At 39.1% G+C, this 22,468-nt stretch overlaps 1 protein-coding gene across 4 annotated transcripts in view; it reads right to left on the minus strand.

Moving 5' to 3' along the window:
- SLC22A15 (solute carrier family 22 member 15) overlaps positions 1-22,468 on the minus strand; it is an 88,596-nt gene that overhangs the window by 14,675 nt on the left and 51,453 nt on the right. For all 4 annotated transcript variants that reach the window (XR_004260228.1, XR_004260229.1, XM_032249632.1 and 1 more), the window contains 4 exons: positions 22,242-22,371; positions 17,324-17,539; positions 13,308-13,448; positions 11,249-11,334 (listed from right to left, as the gene is read on the minus strand). Coding sequence is in view for 2 of the 4 variants with exons in the window: in XM_032249632.1 (XP_032105523.1) it covers positions 11,249-11,334; positions 13,308-13,448; positions 17,324-17,539; positions 22,242-22,371 (573 nt within the window). In the remaining 2 variants the exon portion in view is untranslated. The remainder of the gene's footprint in view (positions 1-11,248; positions 11,335-13,307; positions 13,449-17,323; positions 17,540-22,241; positions 22,372-22,468) is intronic.

A 22,468-nucleotide genomic window follows, 5' to 3' on the forward strand; every position in this document is an offset into this window, starting at 1 on the left:
GATAATTGTTTTGTTTGAGGAGGCTGAAGAAAGGGTCCCAATCCTTTCTAGCTTGCAGTATTTCTGCTGAGAAATCTGTTGTTATGGGTTACCTACTGCTTCTGTCTCACAATTCTTAAGGTTGTTTGCTTTGTCTTAACTTTAGATAACCTGATGACAATATGCCTCAGTGAACTTTTCGCAATGAATTTCCCAGGTGTTCTTTGTGCTGCTTGTATTTGGATGTCTAGGTCTCTGGCAAGGCTGGGGATGTTTTCCTTCATTAATCCCCCAAAAAGGTTTTCCAAACTTTTAGATTTCTCTTCTTCCTCAGGAACGCCAATTATTCTTAGGTTTGGTTATTTCACATAATCCCAGACTTCTTGGAGGCTTTGTTCATATTTTCTTATTTTTTTCTTTGCGTTTGTTGGAATGGGTTAATTCGAAAACCTTGTCTTAGAGCTCTGAATTTCTTTCTTCTACTTGTTCAATTCTATTTGCCGAGACTTTCCACGGCATTTTGCATTTCTCTAAGTGTGTTCAATATTTCCTGAAGTTTTGATTGCTTTTTATTTAGCTATCTATTTCCTTCAATATTTCTCTCTTCACTTCTTGTAACATTTTTTGGAGTCCCTTGCATTGGGCTTCGCTTTTCTCTGGTGCCTCCCTACTTAATTTAATAACTAACCTCCTGAATTATTTTTCAGGTAAATCAGGGCTTTCTTCTTGGTTTGGATCCATTGCTGGTGAACGAGTGTGATTTTGGGGAGGTGTTAAAGAGTCTTGTTTTACTGTTTTCTTCTCAGAGTTGGTTTTCTGTTTTCTTCTCATTTGGGGAGACTCTGCCAGAGGGAAGGTCTAGGGCTAAATGCTGCTGTTCAGATTCTTTTGTCCCATGGGTTATTCCCTTGATGTAGTACTCTCCCGCTTTTCCTATGGATATGGCTTCCTTTGAGCCGAACTGCAGTTATTGTTGTCTCTCTTCTGGGTTTAGCCACCCAGCAAGTCTGCCTGGCTCCAGGATGGTACTAGGGGTTATAAGTACTGAGTCCTGTGATGTGAACCATCTATGGGTCTCTCAGCCGTGGATACCAGCCAGTTCCAGTGAAGGTGGCAGGGGGCTGCAATGGGTTCCATGCTTTATTTTTGTGTTGGTTGGCCTCCTGCCAGGAGGTGGTGCTTTCCAGAGAGCATCAGCTGTGGTAGTATTGGGAGGAACCAGCAGCAGGCTGGGCCCTAGAACTCCCAAGATTATATGCCTTTTGTCATCAGCTACCAGGTTGGATAGGGAAGGCCTGTCAGGTGGGGCAGGGCTATGCCACCCTCCTGATGGATCGCTGTTGTGCCAGGCAGGAATGGCCTGCCTCAGGGCCCAGTAAGCTCCCAAGGCCTTTCCTACTTCTTCCTCTACCCCTGTATTTTGCTGGCTGTCTTCATTGGCTCAGGTCCAGGTAAGGCCGGAAACTTCTCCTGCAAACAGACCTTCAGTTTTTCCAGTGGGGGTGTGTGTTCAGGAGAGGAGGATTTCCCTTTCCCACTTCCGCAGTTGGGGTACTCACAGTATTTGGGGAGTCTCCGGGTCCAGCAGGAGCAGTCCACTTCCTTCAGAGGGACTGTGGGTCCTCTCAGGATTGTTAGTTTGTTCTTGTTGTCGATCTGAAGCTAGAGTTCATAATACAAGCCTCCACATGCTGCTCTGTCTGTCCAAGTCAGAGCTGCAACCTAGTCCTGCTTTCCGTCCATCATGATGATCCTGATATTGTGCTTTCAATTTACATTTCCCTAATGTCTGATGATGTTGAACATCTTTCCCCATGTTTACTTACCATTTTTATATCTTTTTGGAGAAGCATTTGTTCAAATCTTTTCCTCATTTTTTCCTTATTATTAATTATGAGTCCTTTCTATATTCTGGATACAAGTCTTTTATCAGATATATGTTTACATATATTTTCTCCCAGTCTGCATCTTGACTTTTCATTTCTGTAGCAGCATTTTTTAAAAAATAAAAGTTCAGGCCGGGCGTGGTGGCTCACACCTGTAATCCCAGCACTTTAGGAAGCTGAAGTGGGTGGATCACCTGACGTCCAGAGTTCAAGACCAGCCTGGCCAACATGGCAAAACCCCGACTTTACTAAAAATACAGAAATTAGCTGGGCATGGTGGCAGGCACCAGTAATCCCAGTTACTCAGGAGGCTGAGGCATGAGAATTGCTTGAACCTGGGAGATGGAGGTTGCAGTGAGCCGAGATCACGCCACTGCACTCCAGCCTGGATGACAGAGTGAGACTCCTTATTGAAAAGATAAAGATAAAAAGCAAAAGTTTTTAATTTTGATGAAGTCTAGGTCATGAATTTTTTTTTCTTTTTGTGCTTTTGGTGTCCTACTTAAGAAATCTTTGCCTAACTCAAAGTCACTAAGATTTTTCTCCTATGTTCTCTTCTAGGAGTTGTATAGTTTTAGCATTTACATTTCAGTTTAACAACCATTTCAAGTTTATTACTGCATATAATGTGATTTACAGGTGGAAGTTATATATTTTTTGTATATGGAGATCCAGTTATTTCAGCACCATTTTTTAAAAAGGTTATCTTTTCCTGATTGAATTAACATGCCATTTTCATCAAAAATCAATTGACCATGAACACTTTTCTGTATGTACATTATGACTGAGTAAAACATTTTTAAAAGGTAAATGAAATCTCAGCTCTGAAAAAAATATCAATTGACCATATAGGTGGTTCTATTTCATATTCAATTCTGTTATCTATACAGACATTCCTATGCCAATATTATACTGTCTTGATTAATGTAACTTTCTTGTAAGTCTTTTTTTTTTTTTTTTTGGAGACAGAGTCTTGCTCTGTTGCTCAGGCTGGAGTGCAGTGGCATGATCTCGGCTCACTGCAACCTCTGCCTCCTGGATTCAAGTGATTCTCCTGCCTCAGCCTCCTACGTACTGGGATTACAGACGTGCACCACCGTGCACAGCTAATTTTTGTATTATTAGTAGAGACGGGGTTTCACTATGTTGGCCAAGCTGGTCTCAAACTCCTGACGTGCCTTGGCCTCCCAAAGTGCTGGGATTACAGGTATGAGCCACCGTGTCCAGCCTATTTTAAGTCTTATAATCAGGTAGGTTAAGTTCTCCAACTTTGTTTTTCCTTGATAAAAATTATTTTGGATAGTCCAGATCCTTTTAATTTACATAAAAATTTTATTATTAACTTGTCAATTTCTATTACCAAAAGAAGACTGCTGGAAATTGTATTGATACCATACTGAATGAAGATAAATCAATTTGGGGAGAACTGTTATCTTAATATCTTCTGATCCATGAGCATGGTAATCTATTTATTACTATTACCAATTCACTTAGTTCATCTTCTTTAATTTTTCTCATCACGTGTTTTAAAGGTTTTTTTGTAGTCATATACATAGTTCATAAAATTTATCCCTAAATTTTTCATATTTTTATTATAAATGTCATTGGTTTATTTCAGTTTTAACTGTTTGTTGCTAACATGTAGAAAGAAAATTGTTTATCATATGACTCTGTTAAGTTCATCTGTTAATTCTTACAGATTTCTTTTTAGTATACTCCTTAGGATTTTCTATGAAAATGATCATGATGTAGTCTGGTGAATAAAGACAGTTTTACTTCTGTTCCAATTTAAATCCCTTTAATTTCTTTTTATTGCTTTATTGTATTCACTAGTATTTTCAGTACAATGTTCCACAGAAGTGGTGAGAATGGATACCCTGGCCTTTTTCCTGATCTGAGAATATAAGCATTCAGTCTTTCACCAGTAAATGTGATGCTTACTGTAGGTTTTCCCTTAATGCTCTTTATTATCAAGTTAAGACAATTCCCAAGCTTGTGATCTGCCCGCTTTAGCCTTCGAAAGTGCTAGGATTACAGGTGTGAGCCACAGCGCCTGTCCACTAATTGGCTTTTGAATGTTAAACCAATCTTGCATTAGTGGGATAAAAGTTGCTTAGTCATGATGTATTGCCTTTTTTATGCAGTGCTGGATTCAATTTGCCAATATTCTGCTAAAGATTTTTACATCTATATTAATGAGAGATATTGATCTGTGGTTTTCTTTTCTTATAATGTCTTTATTTTGTTTGGTTTAGGTACCAAGGTGATTGCTGGCACTTAGAGGCTGAGTTGGGAGAGTTTTTTTCTCCTCTTTATTTTCTGGAAAAGTGTGTACAATTGATGCTATTGCTTTTGTGTTTCATAGAATTTACCAGTAAAGCCATCTGGGCCTGGAATTCTCTTTATGGGAATCTTTTTAACTACAAATTCTATATTTTTTAGTTGATATAGTGCTATTCAGGTTATCTATATGTTTTTAGGTAACCTTTGGTAGTTTGTATCTTTCAAGAAATTTATCCATTTAACCTAAGTTGAATGTATTGACATAAAAATGTTCATAATATTCCCTTATTAATGCCTGTAGGTTCTATAGTGATGTCCCCCCTTTCAATCCAGATACTGGTAATGTGTGTCTTCTCTCTTTATTATCTTGGTTAGAGGTTTAATAATTTTGTTGGTCTTAAACAACCAGCTTTTGGTTTCATTGATTTTTCTCCATTGTTTTTGTTTTCATTCCATTGATTTTTCTTCTTTTATAGTTATTATTTTCTTCTTGTGCTTGAATAGTGCTTAATTTTGCTCTTCTTTTTTAAAATTTATCTACTCTCTTAAGTTGGAAGCTTAGATCATTAATTTTAAAACTTCCTTTTTTTCTGATACTTAAAGGAATTACATATATTTCTTTCTAAGCATTACTTTATCTGCCTCCCATAAACTTTGATACAGTATACTTTATATTTTTTTGAGACAGAGTCTCACTTTGTCACCCAGGCTGGAGTGCAGTGGCACATTCTAGGCTCACTGTATCCTCTGCCTCCCAGGTTCAAGTGATTCTCCCTCATTAGCCTCCCAACTAGGATTACAGGCACGCACCACCATGACCGGCTAATTTTTTGTGTATTTTTAGTAGAGATAGTGTTTCACCATGCTGGCCAGGTTGGTCTTGAACTCCTGATCTCAAGTGATCCAACTGTCTTGGCCTCCCAAAGTGCTGGGATTATAGATGTGAGCCACTGCGCCCGGCTGAGACAGTGTATTTTATTGTTCAATTAAAAATATTTTCCAGTTTTCCTGATGATTTTTTTCTTTAATCCACGTTTTTAGGAGGGTGTTGTTTCATATCCACATATTTGAGGATCTTCCAGATATCTTTCTGTTGTTGATTTTTACTTTAATTCTACTCTGGTCAACTAACTTGTTTTTGTAAGTTTTCAATTCTCCTAAACTTAGTAAAACTTGTTTTATGGCCTAGAATATGGTCTCTCTTGGCAAATGCTCTGTGTGCACTTGAAAAGGAATGCATATTCTACTGGTTTAGGCTACGGTGACCTATAAATCAGGTCATATTGGTTGTTCAAGTCTATATTTTTCTATCAATCTTTTCTATAAATTTTTTTTTCTATACTTTTCTATCAATTATTGAGAAAGTGATAATGAAGTATCTATTTTTTGGATTTGTCTATTTCACCTTTCAATTCTATATGTTTTTGCTTCAAATACCTTAAATTTGTTATAAGTATACACAGTTAAAACTGTTCTATCTTCTTGATGAACTGACTTTATTATGTGTGTACAGTTTTTATCAAATTTGCAAAGCATTTTAGCATTTCTGCAAATACTTTTTCTTTATCCCCTCCTTCTAAGGCTAATATTACACATATGTAGGCCACTTAGATGTTTTGTAGTTTTTTATTCAATTTTTTGGTTTCATTTTGTAGTTTTTTTATGTCTTTAACTGATCTTTTCTTCTGGTTAGTGTAGAACCTGTTGTTAATCTCACCTCCTGTATTTTTCATATATTAATAATATATTATGTTTCATCTCTAGATGAAAGTGTCTTTTTCATGGCTTTGATTTCTCTGCTTGCATTCTTCAGGACATGTACATTTATAATAGCTGTTTTAATATTCTTGTCTCTTAATTCTATCATCTGTGCATTTTTGGTTTTGTTTTTATTTTCTTTTACTTTGGAAGGTATTTTCCTGCTTATTGGCATGCCTGGTGATTTTGACCAGAGACGATATACTCAATGTTATTTAATTATTTTTTTGGGGGGGTGGTGCTGGACTTTACTGCTCCTTTAAGTCTTGTTGGTCTTTGGTCTGTGATGCAGTTAAGTTACTTGGAATCTGTCGATCTTTCTGAGTTTTGTTTTTAAGGACTTTTATGGCAAAAAAAAAAAAAAAAAAAGAGAGAGAACAGCCTTTTCCTAAAACTACTTTGACTTAGGAAGTCTCTATCCAATGTTCTGTAACTGGCTGAAGAGAACACAAACCATTCATGGATTCAACAATCCAAGGATTGTTCTGCCTGCTACTTTCTGGTGGTCTACCCCTGGCCTCAGTAGTTTCTTCAAATGCATGCTCAGATCAGTAAGCAGCCAAAGGCACGGAGGTTTCTTCTGCAGACCTCTGGAGTTCTTCCTCTGTGTATCCTGCTACCCTCCAGTATTTTGCTCAGCAAATTCCAGACATCTTGGTTTCCCTGAGCTTCAATTTCTGTTTCTTCAATTTGGTAAGAATGCTGTGATTTGTTGGGCTTCTCTTCCCTGCACCGTGGTTTGGCAAGTCTGAGCTAAGACATTTTCAGAGCCTACTTTGTTTATTTTCTTCTCTCAGGGATCGCTGCCTGTCTTGTGCAGTCTACTGTCCAATGTCTGAAAATCAACATTTCTTATATACATTTTATCTGGTTCTATGGTTGCTTAAAGCAGGAGGTCAGCTGGTCTCTACCACTATCATAGCCTAAGCTTAAAGTTCCCATAGAATTTCGTTGTCAATTCTCATACAGTACTATCTTTTATTATTATTTTTGAATCCCTAATTTCTCTCATTAGATTGTAAACTCTTGGAGACCAGGAACTAGATTTTGTTTATGAATAGCATCTTTTGTATCACAGACACTACTAGAAAAGTCAAATAAAGAAACGGGCAGACCAAGGTTAGGAAAAGAAATGAAATATAAAGCTTCCACTAGGTCTGAGTCTAGGACACTCCCTCACGAAGAACTGTGTTTATCTAGTCACATGACACGACCTCCTAGTGTTCAGATTTTCTGGCAGGATCACAACTGCCATAAACCTCATCAATGAGAGCCCAATATCACTCTAACAACCCAGGTTCTTCAACACGGGCCAATTCCCACCAGGCTGCACACTAAAAAGTTAAGAACTGGCTTTAATCAGGCAGCATTAAACCTCTCACGTCAGCTTCACTATTTGCAATAAATACTTTGGTTCTAAACTCTTATCTGGCCAGGCATGGTGGTCATGACTATAATCCCAGCACTTTGGGAGACCAAGGCAGGAGAATCACTTGAGACCGGGAACTCCAGACCAGCCTGGGCCACACAGGGAGACACCACCTCTACAAAAAAATGTAAAAATTAGCCTGGCATGGGTGGCTCATGCCTGCAGTCCCAACCACTCAGGAGACTGAGGCGGTAGGACTGCTTGAACCCAAGAGGTCAAGGCTGCAGTGAGCTGTGATCACACCATTGCCGTTCAGCCTGAGCAACAGAGTGAGACCCTGTCTCAAAACAAAACACAAAAAAACTCTCGCTTTTCTAAGAGGAGAAAACAGCATTCCCAAAAGAGCACTGACTTTAGAGTTGGAAAGAATCTGAACCCTGGATATGCTACTTACTTGCTATGCAACCCTGGACAAGTTGCTTGGCCAATCTGAGCTTTTGTTTCCTTATAAAATGAGGGTAATATATAATACATTCTGTATATAAAGAGAATCCAGCACTTGATTAACACTTAAAAATGGTAGCTAGTGTTGTAAGCTTAATTAGAATCCTCCAAGCAAGCACTGAGTTCAGGTAAAAATGTCTGATTACTAAACTGGGAAAAGCATTAGTGGCTACCTGCTAATATTACTCCCAGAGGAGAACATTTACTTGAAGGCCAACCAGCATGCAAATATGTACTGGGCAGGACACTTCTGTCTAATAATTATAAACCATAGGCTGAGGAACGCCAAGTAATCTATTCTCTGGCTTACTGGCTATCTCTTCTAGAGATACATTCTTTTTTTTTTTTTTTTTTTTTTAAGATGGGGTTTCACCATGTTGGTCAGGCTGGTCTTGAACTCCCGACCTCAGGTGATCTGCCCGCCTTGGCCTCCCAAGTGCTTGGATTACAGGCATGAGCCACCACGCCCGGCCTTCTTCTAGAGATACATTGTCACAGTCTCCACAAATGCTTCTGACACAGAGAACCGCAATCAAATACAGGTGCTAAAAAATAATGGTGTGTAGAGGGTCACCTGAGTTGGCAGAAAGGAGAGAATGAAGGCATGTTTGGTAAGGGAAAGTGAGGGCAAAGGAATGCAAAATGCAAACAGAAAATGAGGAATCTCCAAACTAACACAAGATGTTACAGAATTTCTCAAACTTCTAGGTCATTTTCTTTATATGTACTTATTAGAACTGTTACAAATATAGCCTAAACCTTAGAAAAACTCGAGATTTTAAAAAAGTGATCAAAATATTTTAAAGAGTAAATACAAAAGGTTTAAAGAAAGTTTGAAGAACAAATATTATTTAACTCAAAAAAGAAAATTCAGGCATAGCCGGAAGACTTTGTAAGCATAGAAAGGATTATACAAAAAAGGTGACCATATGTTCTCTCTCTAGTGATGAATTAAATGAAAGGAAATGGGCTCAATGGTAGTGGAAGAGGATAATTTAATGGTAATAGTTATTAAATATAGAAATAATTTATTAAAATTAAGTAATGGAAATATTAAAAATACAAATAATTTCCTTGGAAATCCTTTTTTTCTTTTTAATTGAGACAGAATTTTGCTCTTGTCACCCAGGCTAGAATGCAATGGCACCATCTAGGCTCACTGCAACCTCCGCCTCCTGGGTTCAAGTGATTCTCCTGCCTCAGCTTCCCTAGTAGCTGGGAGTACAGGCATCTGCCACCATGCCCAGCTAATTTTCGTATTTTTAGTAGAGATGGAGTTTCACCATGTTAGCCAGGCTTATCTCAAACTCCTGACCTTAGGTGGTCTTGAACTCCTGACCTTAGGTGATCCACTTGCCTTGGCATCCCAAAGTGCTGGGATTACAGGTGTAAGCCACCATGCCCAGCTAAGAAATCTTTAAAAAACAGACCATACCTCCATGTTTTCTAAGTATACCATATTCCTGAGGCACATTCGTGCAGTGCCAAAGATACTCGGCTACGTTGTTTCTTATTCAGTGTCCACCAACGGGCACAATCAACAAAGGGTTCACGCTGCTCTCTTAAAACAGGCTGTTATCAAATAGAGTGGTACTTGCTGGTCTGGAGGGAAGACCCTACATCTGCCTTCACCGTGGATTTTTGTCTTGTTATTTATAAGAAGAGATCATTTCAAGAAAGGGCTACATGCAGAGCCGTAGGGGATGGGTTACCTGGAGTGTGCAAATTAGTGGGAGGGAGGAAAGGTATTAATTGGCCTGGCTTACGGAGGTGTGATAGGTTACAGGTGTGTTTATAGGAATAGCAAAACGTTTTTCTCCATGAGGTGATAAACAGAAGGCTGGACTGTTGCAGGTAAAACAAAACAAAAAAACAACAAAACTGAATTATCAAGGTGCCCATGCAAAACAGAATCTGCTGAATATAAAACTACAACTATTTGAAGTCCATCACTGTCTTACCAGAAGACAAACAAAACTGAGCATCTAGTTCTACAAAACTATGGCAAGGCAGTAGCCGGGGAGTTCCTCCTCTACTTAGCATTAGCAGGGACCCCCATTTGCTTAGAGAATAAAAAATGGGCAAATTTACTCAGTTCTCTAGTTTCTGTAGAAACTGTTTTTAAAGATTTCTTAGCTGGGCATGGTGGCTTACACCTGTAATCCCAGCACTTTGGGATGCCAAGGCAAGTGGATCACCTAAGGTCAGCAGTTCGAGACCACCTAAGGTCAGGAGTTTGAGATAAGCCTGGCTAACATGGTGAAACTCCATCTCTACTAAAAATACAAAAACTAGTTTCTAGAGAACTGAGTAAATTTCATGATTCTATGAAAATCACTTTAAAGCTGTTCTAAGTACTGGGTAAACTAAGTAGTGAGCAAATTACACTCTAAACTCAAAGTATAGAACCTCAGGCAGCCATCAACAGCAGAGAGGGTATACCGGAGGGTTATAAAACAGAGAGAACACATGGCCTTGGGGTCTTTAATGAGACATGCACAAATGAACCACAAGGAGAAGCAATTTACCAAAGGAGTATTTAATACATGATATACTCTGACAAAAAATGAATTCTTCATGCATCTCCAGTAGTTATCAAAACTTTACGTCAAACTGTCTCATAATGATTGCCACCTGGAGTGCAAGCTCCATAACAAAGCCCTATCAAAATTTAAAAGCCCCTAAGACAGGGCTTTTGTTCAAATGCCCCAGCATCAGAGAGTTGTTGTGACTCACTCCTCCTTCTTGAAAATCACTGCCAAAATCAAAGTTCCCAAGGCAATCACTGGCATACCTTAGATGTGCTAGGGAAAAAAGAGACTGAAAACCAGCAATAGCTACCGAATGTCTACACAGGGGCAGCAATCAGGTTATATGAGAATGCCAAAGGTATCTTTCTTGAAGCTGTCTTTGCATAGCAAAGCTATAAAAATACCAGTTTCCTAACTAGGTGTTTTCACACTTTACATAAGACGAAGAGAATATCCATTGTCACTAACAGTGAATACTATTCCCATTGTTCTTGTTTTTGTTGGAGTGCTTTGAGAGTCATGGTAGAGATGCTGAGGGATACCAAAGCCACCTTTGAGAACCAGTGGCTCTGATCTCCAATCTTATGGTTGGCTGGAATGAGGAGTGCAATTTGCAACCCTGGATGAAGTTTCTTTCTGTGGAGAACTAATCAGTCCTCCTCATGATCAAATAAACAACTCTAACATCACCAATACTACATCTCAGTCACCCCAGATGGTAGATTAATAGCCTGAAAGAATTAATAGTGCACCTCTAAGCACATTATTCACCCACAGAATAGCTGAAGCAATGGAAAGAATCTGGCCATTATACCCCACACAATTGCTGAACAATATGTAATCACAGAAACGAAGCATGCCATATGGTCATCTCTTCACTATAATTCATTGTAATAAAAGTACTGTTCAAAATCCTTGTAGAAATTTGAAAGGCATACCTTTCTTTTCTGGAAGAAACATCACAATAAGACAAGCCAGTCCTCCTAGGCACAGAAATGCTGATAATGTTCGCTTCCGACCAAACCTAGACAATAGAGAGAAAGAAATTACACAGTTCTCTTATGAACCTTATAAATTCATATATTTCTTCCCAACCTTGTTGCTTAAAAATCTTCAATTTCATTATATATGTTCATCTCCTCTTAAGGCGTGAGTGGCAAATGTGACTAATAGGACACTGACTAGGACTCAAAATACATAACCACTATAAAACAAAGAGAAACTTGCCGGATGGCAGGATTAAGTGATTTGTGTGGGAAAAGAACATAATACCATTCTATCTATTTCCATGAGTGTTGACTGTATTTCAGGCACTGTTGTAAATGTTTACCATCTATTATCTTATTTAATCCTAATAAAAAGCCTGTAGGCATGTACTATCATATTCTCCATGTTTAGAGAACGAAACTGAAACAAGGAGAATAGCCTGACAGCTCCCTTTATTATCTGGTTACCTGAATTTTATGCAGTTTAAAGTTTTGGCATTTTTCTAAGAGTATCTCTCTCTTAAAAATACAAATAGAAAAAAAATGTGTCAGTGGGTTAGAAATAAGTAAAATGTTATTTCATACTTTATTGAGAGAAGCGATTTTCAATAAGAGCCCTAGACTTGGAAGAAAGATATTAACATTAATAAGTCTCCCTTTTCTAGGGGCTTATAACATGCTAGGTACTTGTACTACGACCCTCAATAATTTTGATAATTTTGCCAGCAAATTTTACAATCCCTAGTTTGAGGATAAGTACGAGGGGATACTTAGTGAAGGACCTTGTCAAAGTCTTACAACTAACACATGGGAAAGACTAGATCTGGATTCAGGTCTGCCTGATCACAAAGGTAGCATTCCTTCCCTCTGCTTCAGATTGTAATCTAACTCTGGGTGGTGCTAAGAAGTTCTTGAGTCTTCTTTTCCAGGTTATTTTGCTTAATTTAACAGTCAATATGGAAGGCCTTTCAAGTAACACACACCATGCTAGGCAGGCACCAGAGATGTAAAGACACATAGGACACACCCATGGGCGGCTTCCTTATAACACTTTAAGTGGCCCCAGAGGTACACACAGGGTGCTAAAGCAGCATGAAAGAGAGGTGTCTGGCACAACTGGGGTGCTGGGAAAGATTTCTGAATACAATACCTGATCTAGCTCTTGGACCATGATGAGAGTAGGCTGTAGCCTCTACCACAGGGATCAGCAGAGGCAACTGGGAACTGTCCCTGGGAGGTGAGCCTTCAATTTAACAGAATCCAAACCTGCCCTTCAAAACACTCTAAGCTAAAACATGATGACAAGGGCATTAAACACAATGCGAAAGGAATTCTGAGTCTGCTTGGAATGATGATTTCTGGAGAAAAAGAAATGGCATAATCCAACCGATTCCTACCTCATACAAAATGCGATTTTTGGTGGCCTGGTCAGGGATTAAGTAACAGAAGCAATCTCAAAAATTGAAGAAAGGGTGCTCTATAAAATAATGTTTAAATTCTATCTCAAAACTGTGCCCACTGACAACGAGCAGCAAAAGCAGGGTATCTTCTGCCTCCTCAACAAAGTAAGGTGGGCCTTAGAAGATAAGAAAAGTTATTCTAGTTTCTTCAGTTCTTTGTCTTCTTGTAAGAACTTCTACATATTTATTGTTAATTGGGTTTATGGAGCTTCATCTACATAGAGCTAATAATCTCAGTTCCTGTGACTAACAAATTACACACAGACTACTCACAAACCCTCTGCTGGTAATACTCAATACTATCTTAGATTTCAACATTCAATATTGAATTGAAACCTATATTAAAACTCATAAACATGAAACTCAATAAATACTGCACCAAGAAATGAATTCAACTGTTTTTAGTTGGAAAGAAACCCTGATCACCACAGGGCAATCAGCAGATACTGCACACAATGAAAACGCCATCGAGGTATGCATATACCTCAGAGGGGATATGTGTGTGCATGCATTCTCTGTGGTGCACTTCATGTTCAGCCACACTTACTCACCATTTTTGGTTAATCAAGTAGATGCAGAGAGGGTAAGATGGAATCTCTATGAGGCCAGACAGGGCCAGGTTGGCATAAATACTTCCACCTAGATCACCCGCACTCAGAGTTAGGCCATAATACACCAAGCTGCACACAAACCTGCAATTGGGAGTCAAAGGACCAGGAGGTAAAAGAAAAGAAGGACAACAGGAAAGCACATAAAAATTTACCAGAGAAGATTCAAATACTGGTTCAATATAATTGCTTAATCTGCTGCAAGCAATAAGCTTGTCTCTCCTACTAATTTTTCTATCTCAATATAAATTTCAACACTAGGAAAAAAAAAAAACAAAAAATAATGGGGCCGTGGAAATGATTTGAGCTATGTCTATATGTTATATAAATCAAATGGATGGCCAGCCCCTTAAAGAGGAAAGACATTGTATGTGCTTTCAGCAAGCATTTCTGCAATTAATAGAACACAATGACCCTATTCTTTATTTAATGCACCAATTTATGGAACACTTGTTAGAGACGATTGTAATATTATCGAAATGTTTCTAAAAAAGAACTCCCATGGAGAAAGTCAACAGAGAATGGTCTTAAGAATGTGAGCTGAGAAGTGGCTGGTTCTTCAGTGGGTCACCCACAGGCCAGAAATGACTGGCACTTCAATCCCCAATGATCCACATACTTCCCATCACAGGTTTTAACCCCATCCTGCATTCAACAGGTGCACATGCTACGGACTCCCAGAACAGGAAAGAAAAATTAAAAGTCACAGCAAAGGCAGGATCTTTCAGAAGGATCAACTGAGGAAGGGTCACTTGAAAAGCCAAAATTTGTTTGTGTACACCATTCCTGAAACAAACACTTAGGGAACACCTCTTGGGAGGCAGGCATTGTGCTGGGCACCAAGCCTCTTTCCTACAATCCGGGAAATAAAATGCTGAGGAAGCCAAGTGCCAACCTAAAGATCCAATTCAGGGCTTCCTCAAACACAGTAAAGGTGGTAGTAGGAACTTCTATGCCTAGGAAACTGTATTATTAAAATAAAACAAACAAAATAGAATGAACAAAAGTAAAACCCTGAAACTGGGCTTTACAAAAATATGAATATATTTGGTAAAGCATCAATTTCTATACAAGCAGTAAAACACCCAAGCTTTGTTAAGTTCATCAGTTTTTACCCTTTTGCAGCGCCGTTTGATCAGCGTTTATTAAGGGAACATTCTCACTTGCTTCCCTTTAGTTTTCCTTAGAGAAAGTCTAATGAGCTATGGCTATAATGAGATCAATCAGGAAAGGCAAAGTTTTATTTCCAACTCTGTTTAATCTCAGAAGTGCGCCAAGTGCCCCAGGCTATGGTAATGTAAGCAGAGAGAGATGTAAGGAAGAGAGACCCTCAAGCTGGAGTGGTTAGCAGTCCAGCCCTCCCTAGCAAATGAGCCAGAAGTATTATGCATGACTTCTTACTGAGAGGAAGTGTTATTCATATACCAAGGACAATGGGCAGGACTGTAGCCAGAACATCACATGCAAGGATGCAAGGTGACACTGCATGGTCTAGTCTCACCGTCTCCCAGGTACCTTGCATGGAAGCAGAAGGCTAAATGAATTTAAATGCATGCAGTTTTCTAAAATGTTTTTAAAATCCTTTCCACCTGCAGAAGAGACTTTCTGCTTACATAATGCTATTTCCCAGTCAGTTTTCTGTGTGTCTGTTCTGCATTTACAATAGAAATTCCAGCCATGAACACACACACACACACACACACACACACCCCCCTATTTAAATCAAGCTGTGACAGTATCAAATCAGGGCAAGAATAGACAAGCCAGTTCAGGACAATAGTGGAATTTAGTTCCCAGCTGGTGGAGAGAGAACTGGGAGAGCATGAAGGATGGAAGGTCCCATTGTCCCCAGGGCTGGGCCTCTGCTCTGCAAGTTGCCTTCATCAGAGTTGATCGTTGGGATCTGTAATTACAGCTATTAAAATCATTTCAATTCTCTTTATGACCCCCAAACAAAATTTAAAATGCTTGTGTAATATTTAACAGTATATTTAGAGTATCAAAGAACTATTTTAAAAGGCACTATTGTGGAAAATAACTGAAGAAACAGATGTTGAACACAGGTATAATTTGAATACCCAGTTAAGGCTTTCTTGAATGACAGATCCACAGAAAAGATTTTAGAATTTTATAGCATCTTCAAAAAGAACAGCAATATATGGAATGACTGTCTCTATTATCACGTTTTAACGTTCTCAGCTTCAGGGAAGAAGTTTATTTGGCTGTGTAAGAAATAAAACGAACAGGGACAGTCTCCCTGGCCCTAAGTTTAGGGTTTGTTTGCTTGTTATCCATCGAAGGCTAGAACCCAGAAATTAATATACATGGGGAAAAAATAAAAATAGTGAATAATCTGCAACAAGTAGGTGGTTCCTCCAAGGCAGAGGCTGACTATGTGATATGCAAATGCAAAGTTTTATGGAGCCGTAAGTACCTGAACATACTTTGTAAGTATTTGCTTTTGAATAGGTAGAACCTCAAATTAGCAGCTCCTATACTGTACTGGCAGCTTTGGCTCTGAACGGTTCTCTTAATCTCCATGCCTCCAAGCCTCAACATGTATCATACATCTGTAATATTCCTAGGGCTGTGATGGTTCTGTGGGGGAAAGTAGCAGTTGGTTAACATGGCCCCCAACCATACAGGTGGCAGCCACTGCTTGGGTAGAAAAAATATGATATAGGCCGGGCGCGGTGGCTCACGCCTGTAATCCCAGCACTTTGGGAGGCCGAGGCGGGTGGATCACGAGGTCAAGAGATGGAGACCATCCTGGTCAACATGGTGAAACCCCGTCTCTACTAAAAATACAAAAAATCAGCTGGGCATGGTGGCGCGTGCCTGTAATCCCAGCTACTCAGGAGGCTGAGGCAGGAGAATTGCCTGAACCCAGGAGGCGGAGGTTGCGGTGAGCCGAGATCGTGCCATTGCACTCCAGCCTGGGTAACAAGAGCGAAACTCTGTCTCAAAAAAAAAAAAAAAAGAAAAAATATGATATAGAAAAACATCTTTGCAGCTTCTTATTCTAAAGCTACTGTTCTTTGTAGCTTTATACAGAAGATCACTTTCAGATAAAATCACTTTTCTTCATCCCTGCATGAAATGTAGTGTGCCATGCAGGCTTCATGGCAAATACGTATAAGCCACAGCACAACAATCCTTTAGGCTAGTAGGTATGACTTTGCCCAGATAACATTTATGGCACGTTAGCAGTTATGTACAATATCAAAACACATGTGTAATCCACAAATTGTATGCACCCATCCATTTCTCCTCTTTCTACAACTTCATTCTTTAAACGAAACCATCTAGAACCACTGAATGCAACTTATACTGAGAGCATTTTGAGAGGCAGGCGGAAATAAACTAAACAACCAGAAAAATCAGGTTCAGAAAGTGCTTATCAGTTTAATCACTGATTTACATATGTGGCTTAGGGTTCATCACTTCAAACTCCTGGGGTTCCATCTGTACAAGGGACCATATTTAACCTACCTCAGTGAGTTAGTGAGTCGGATTGCCACAGAAAATGTAGCATGGAGCACCACAATCAGAATGTGCTAGCAAACTGCTTGATGCCAACGCCAAAGGTAAGTACTTTTAAAGTTCTATTTAGACACTTCTATTTCAGGCATGCTTGTTTGCTTTCTTTCCTTTTTCGAAGGGGAAGGGGAAGGAGCAGAGAGGCTTAAATATTTATGATAAATACCTCAAGAGCAAAGACATGCTTCTGATGTCTCCTTACTCCTTACCTGCCCATCAGACACCATCATCTGCTGCTTGAGAAAGACGAGGCTGTGCAAGCAGAACACCAGGTGCTAAGGATCAGGGCCTTGCCTTTGAGAAAACAACCTCAAGCTAACAAAGAGGTAAAATTCTCTGTACGCTTGAAGAAGGGGCAGGATATCAAGAGAACCTTTAGCAACCTTAAAGAGCAACAGAACATGCTTTAGTATAATTACCAGATGAACATCAGGATCAGAGTGTGTCCTAAGAGGACCCGGTAACGAAACAGATCCAGGAAACTTCCAGTCTCCCTGCAGCTCCTGTTGGCTGGGTGTGTTAGTGAGAATGTGCACTTGAGTTTGCGATTCCTCTTGGCAATGAGGTACAGCGCCTCTTCAGCCTCACTCAGTCGACCCTGGGAGTATAACCAACGAGGTGATTCAGGAATGAATCTGAAAGAGATGTCATTAAAGGCTGTATATTCATATAGGTACACGTGCACAGGAAGGAGACAAATCACCTACTCAGTACGCCGATTCCTGCACCACAAATGGATTCCATGTTAGACTTAAAGATTGGCTCTCCCAATGACCTATGCAATAGAAAGGGCTATTTTCAACAGCATGCTAATGTTAAATGGTAGTCTGCTTTATTACTGAAAACCAAGAACATGCTTTTACAATTGCAGTTTAGAAAGCAAACAGTATGCATTTATTTTTAAATAAACTTTAACATGTGAATTTTAATATGTTAAAGCTATAGGACTGAATAATGAAAATTCTTCATAAAGCATGGGTCAGAGATATGGCTGTAAATCCTAGCCAAGTGTTGTTTGAATAATACTGTGGAGACACTGGGTTTTGTTTTTTCTTAAGTTCTGGAAAAGCCTCACAAAGAAGATAGAAATCTTTATTATCTCACCAGAAAAAAAGTTTAAACGGAAATGTTTTTAACATTGTGACATGTTATGTAAGAGGTAGAGATTATTTTAAGATTATACATAAAGATGAAACCAAGTTTACCAAAGCTATTTTTGAGTGTTTATTGCTTCAAAATACTCAGATTACCTGACACACTGGCTTTAATATGTCCTGAGGATATTTCCTCGTCCCCTAAGACCTTAAAGAATAACAGTCATTTCCTGGTCAACTTCTGGTTACAAAACCATAGTTACTTTCTAATATAACTATAAAGTGTTGGACAATTATATTGCCACTGATATATTCAAACAGTTTCAAAATGTATATATTACGTATCTTTTTGCCTCTTCTCCATTTTGCCTACACTTTTAGAGGACTTCCCAAAGAGAAAACCAAGGCAGGGATATGGAAGCCTTGTTTTCAAGATACAAATCAAGGTTTTGGTTTTCTTTTTTTTTTTGTTTTTTTTGTTTTTTTGTTTTTTTGTTTTTTGAGACAGAGTTTCACTCATGTTACCCAGGCTGGAGTGCAATGGCGCGATCTCGGCTCACCGCAACCTCTGCCTCCTGGGTTCAGGCAATTCTCCTGCCTCAGCCTCCTGAGTAGCTGGGATTACAGGCACGCGCCACCATGCCCAGCTAATTTTTTGTAGTTTTAGTAGAGACGGGGTTTCACTATGTTGACTAGGATGGTCTCGATCTCTTGACCTCGTGATCCACCCGCCTCGGCCTCCCAAAGTGCTGGGATTACAGGCTTGAGCCACCGCGCCCGGCCTGGTTTTCTTTTTTTAATCCAATTTGACATTATTTGCCTAAAATGAAACTTAAATGAATAAAACTGGCTATTTAAGGTGCTTTATAGAATTCACTGTGCCTTCTAATAAGGATAGTGAATTAGCAGCAAACACTACAGCATTTGGAAAATTAATGGACAGCCAGTCTGTCAACAACCATTTATTGAACATTTCAATTTTGTACAGAGCAATGTCATAGGTGCTGAAAGGAAAGACACTGGAAACTAAAAGGCAGGAAGCTTCCCAGGAGCTTTGCTACTAGGGAAAGGAATATTCATGCACGATATTTGATTGTCAGCAAAAGCAGGAACAAAGGCCATCTACATCATCCTGAAAAACCCTTTCATTTACTTCTTCATTGCCATTTGATTATTATTACTAACAAACAAATTAATAATCAAGTAAAATATTGTTCTGTTGAAGTTAGGTCCGCAGATTATGAGTGGGATTAATTGGCCCTATCCATAGGGCCATTTAGGAGCTATCATGTAAAACCACTTGATTATGTCTAAATGAAAGAGGACTACTTTTATAAATATATAGAAAAACATATGATAATAAAAATTAATTATTTTGGGGAGGACTGGAAGGAGTAAAAAAGAAACACAGCTGGGTGCAGTGGCTCACACCTGTAATCCTAGCACTTTGGGAGGCCAAGGTGGGAGGATCACTTGAGGTTGGGAGTCTGAGACCTGCCTGACCAACATGGAAAAACCCCATCTCTGCTAAAAATACAAAAACAGCCAGGCGTGGTGGCAGGTGCCTGTAATCCCAGCTACTCAGGAGGCTTGAGGCAGGAGAATCACTTGAACCTAGGAGGTGGAGGTTGCAGTAAGCCGAGATCATGCCACTACACTCCAGCCTGGGCCACAAGAGCAAAACTCTGTCTCAAAAAAAAAAAAAAAAAGAAAAAAATAAAGAAAAAGAAACAACAGAAAATATGTCAAAATACTCACAGTCATTATCTTTGGGTTACATAAATCATTTTCCCCTACCCTTAGCCTCTCTCTGTGTTTTCAAAATTGTTTATAAGAAATAAAAATTACTTTTAAAGCTTTATAAATCATTTTAAAGATGGTATTTGAGAGAAACTAAGACTTTAGAAATTTGGCTCTGAGTTAATAAAACTATTTCCACCTGGCAAAGTGTTTCTTTTGATCATGAAAACTTAAGGCCTTATCTTTCTCTATATTTTGAGAGGCCAATAAGCTTGCTTATAAATACAGTCACCTAGTTGCCAGTGGACAGATTTGGAAATATGAGTTCCAACACATGCAGACTATACATACAAAACAGTAAGACATGTTTTTAAAGAGCGAGTAGGCCTTTGATCATGCTGTCTTCTACATAGCAGCAGGGTCGTCTGTGCCATGGGCTCCTCTGAAAGCTAAAATGCTAATTTAACAATGTTGCCCCACTCAAAAATGCTCCCTAAATATCGTTAAAGGCGGCAAATCTTTGTAAATTAAGGGGACCCTGGTTTTCAGGAAAAAAGTAAATCTCAAATTGAAGTACTGTGAAAATAAGGAACTTTTAAGTTAGATAAAAATGTTTCTGGTAAACAAGTAAGGTACATAACGTGAGTTCTTATGTTGCTGATGAAAAATTCTGAAGGTGATTCCAAATGTTTTTGCGCCAACATCTGTGCAATGTTCAAGGGTCTACTGTGTGGAAACCCCTGGCTTTGGTCCTGGGGGAAACGTAATCATGGAGCAAAGAGCCTGCTGCTGCTGGAGCTCTCAGTTTAGAAAGAGAGAACATGGCTCCAGTATGAGGCAGAAACACAAGGACCACTCAAAGGGTATGGGTGAACGCTGTGGAATTCACAAAAGAAAGAGGATGACTTGTAGCTGAGGCTATGATCAGGAAAAGATGGGGTGGACGGCATTTGAGCAAATCAGGACCGTGGAGTACTTATTAAATAAGAGGATCTGGACAGAAGACTGTTGAAAAAGCAGGCACAGCACTGAGTAGCAGCACAGGGTAGAAAAGCATAAGGAACAAGCAGAGCAGTGTACCTGAACATGGGACGGGAATAAATTAGGAAAGATAAATTGGAGGCTGACTGTGTGAAGCCTTACATTCCAGGCTTAGCAGAGCAGGTATATATTTAAATCTCATGAGCTCTTTTCTCTCTCCTTGTTACTTTTCATGACCTGAACTCACTTCCTGGTGAGGTGATGTCTTCACTTAGCACTAAGCAATAATTAACTCAGACTATATATTTAAAAAAGAAAAAGCAGAACAGCTCAGATCATCCAGTGAACTGGTGCTATTAAAGGGGAGATGAGAGCCAGACAGGATGGAGAAGTAGGAAACTTACTAAATATTTTAAAAGAAAATTTATTTATTCATCAATGTTTACATGAACGTTTATTAATTCTAAGTAATAAAGCAGGCACCCATTTACGACTTTCAAAAATTTATAATATACAAATTAATAAAATCATATTAGTTTCCCTAATAAAATTATCTCATTCAAATTCATATAACTAAAAATATATTTAATAAATTTTGTTTATAAAATATAGGCTATTTCAACTGTATTCATTTTTTCACTTAATATTCTCTTGCTTTCAAAAACAGTATGAAAAATTTCAGTTTAGTCCCCACCAAATCTCAGCGTAGAACCTGGATAAAGAGATACTAAATTAAAGAGCTATCTGAATTAAAACACTACTACAGGTCTCTTTCACTTTATGGCATAGATGAAAGCAGGAATTATTGGCTGAAAATTTTGTTTATGTCAAAGATTTTGATGATTCTCATTAGAGATCTGATATCTCAGGGAAGAAAAGCCTTTCATATATCACATTAAAACTTCTGGTGAAACAGGCTAGGTTGGTGGCTTGCCTTGTAACATCTGGGTCTCTTACAGGGCCATGGTATGACACCTTGCCATGGGCAGTCATTTATAGGGTCCTTCCCTGACCAGGGAATCATCCTGGCACTGCTATGAAGCCCTGCACTCTAAGGATTTCTCCCATATCCGAGACTCTTCCAGAGTCAACATTTAGAGGCCCTGAAATGACACTCATCTGTAGGATGAACAGTTGTCATGTCACTGCATATCCAATAAGAATACACTGCTCTACAAAATCATAGTCACACACCTAGCATATGATGTGATCCAGCCAGAAGACCTTCAAGGTTGAGGTGTTAGGTTAAAAAAGCAATTGGTTGCCTATGCCAACAACGTGAAGGTTACAATGCAGTCTATTGAGAGGTTACTTTAAACAAGGGATACCTGCATTCTGAATTAATTAAGCGTCTCTCTTCCCAGGAGCTGCCAAGAATTGGAGCACTTGCAGAATTTAGTTCTTCACCAAAGTCAGTGCAGGCAAGCTCCTGAAAGGGAATAACGCTGCTCATTGACCCACATCCTCTTAAGACATTGCTTTCGCTTATTAAATTAAAACTCTAAGAGGAAAAACTACTTACAAAGATAAGAGAAAGACCACTGTTCCCTGCAGGTTAACCAGAACAGCTAGCGTCCTCCAGGAGCGGATGAAGTATCCTAAAAGGGCATATTGGGCAATGCCAACTGCAAAGAAGAGGCCGCCAATCGATCCTAATTCAGGGAAAAGAGAACTGTTATTGGAGAAAGCACCATCTGCAGCACCATTTCCAACCCCAAGTCACAGAGCCAATTTCTTTCTGGTAAGATG

Source organism: Sapajus apella, unplaced genomic scaffold (assembly GCF_009761245.1).
Source record: "Sapajus apella isolate SASKATOON/1434 unplaced genomic scaffold, GSC_monkey_1.0 scaffold69, whole genome shotgun sequence".
Taxonomy (NCBI): domain Eukaryota; kingdom Metazoa; phylum Chordata; class Mammalia; order Primates; family Cebidae; genus Sapajus; species Sapajus apella.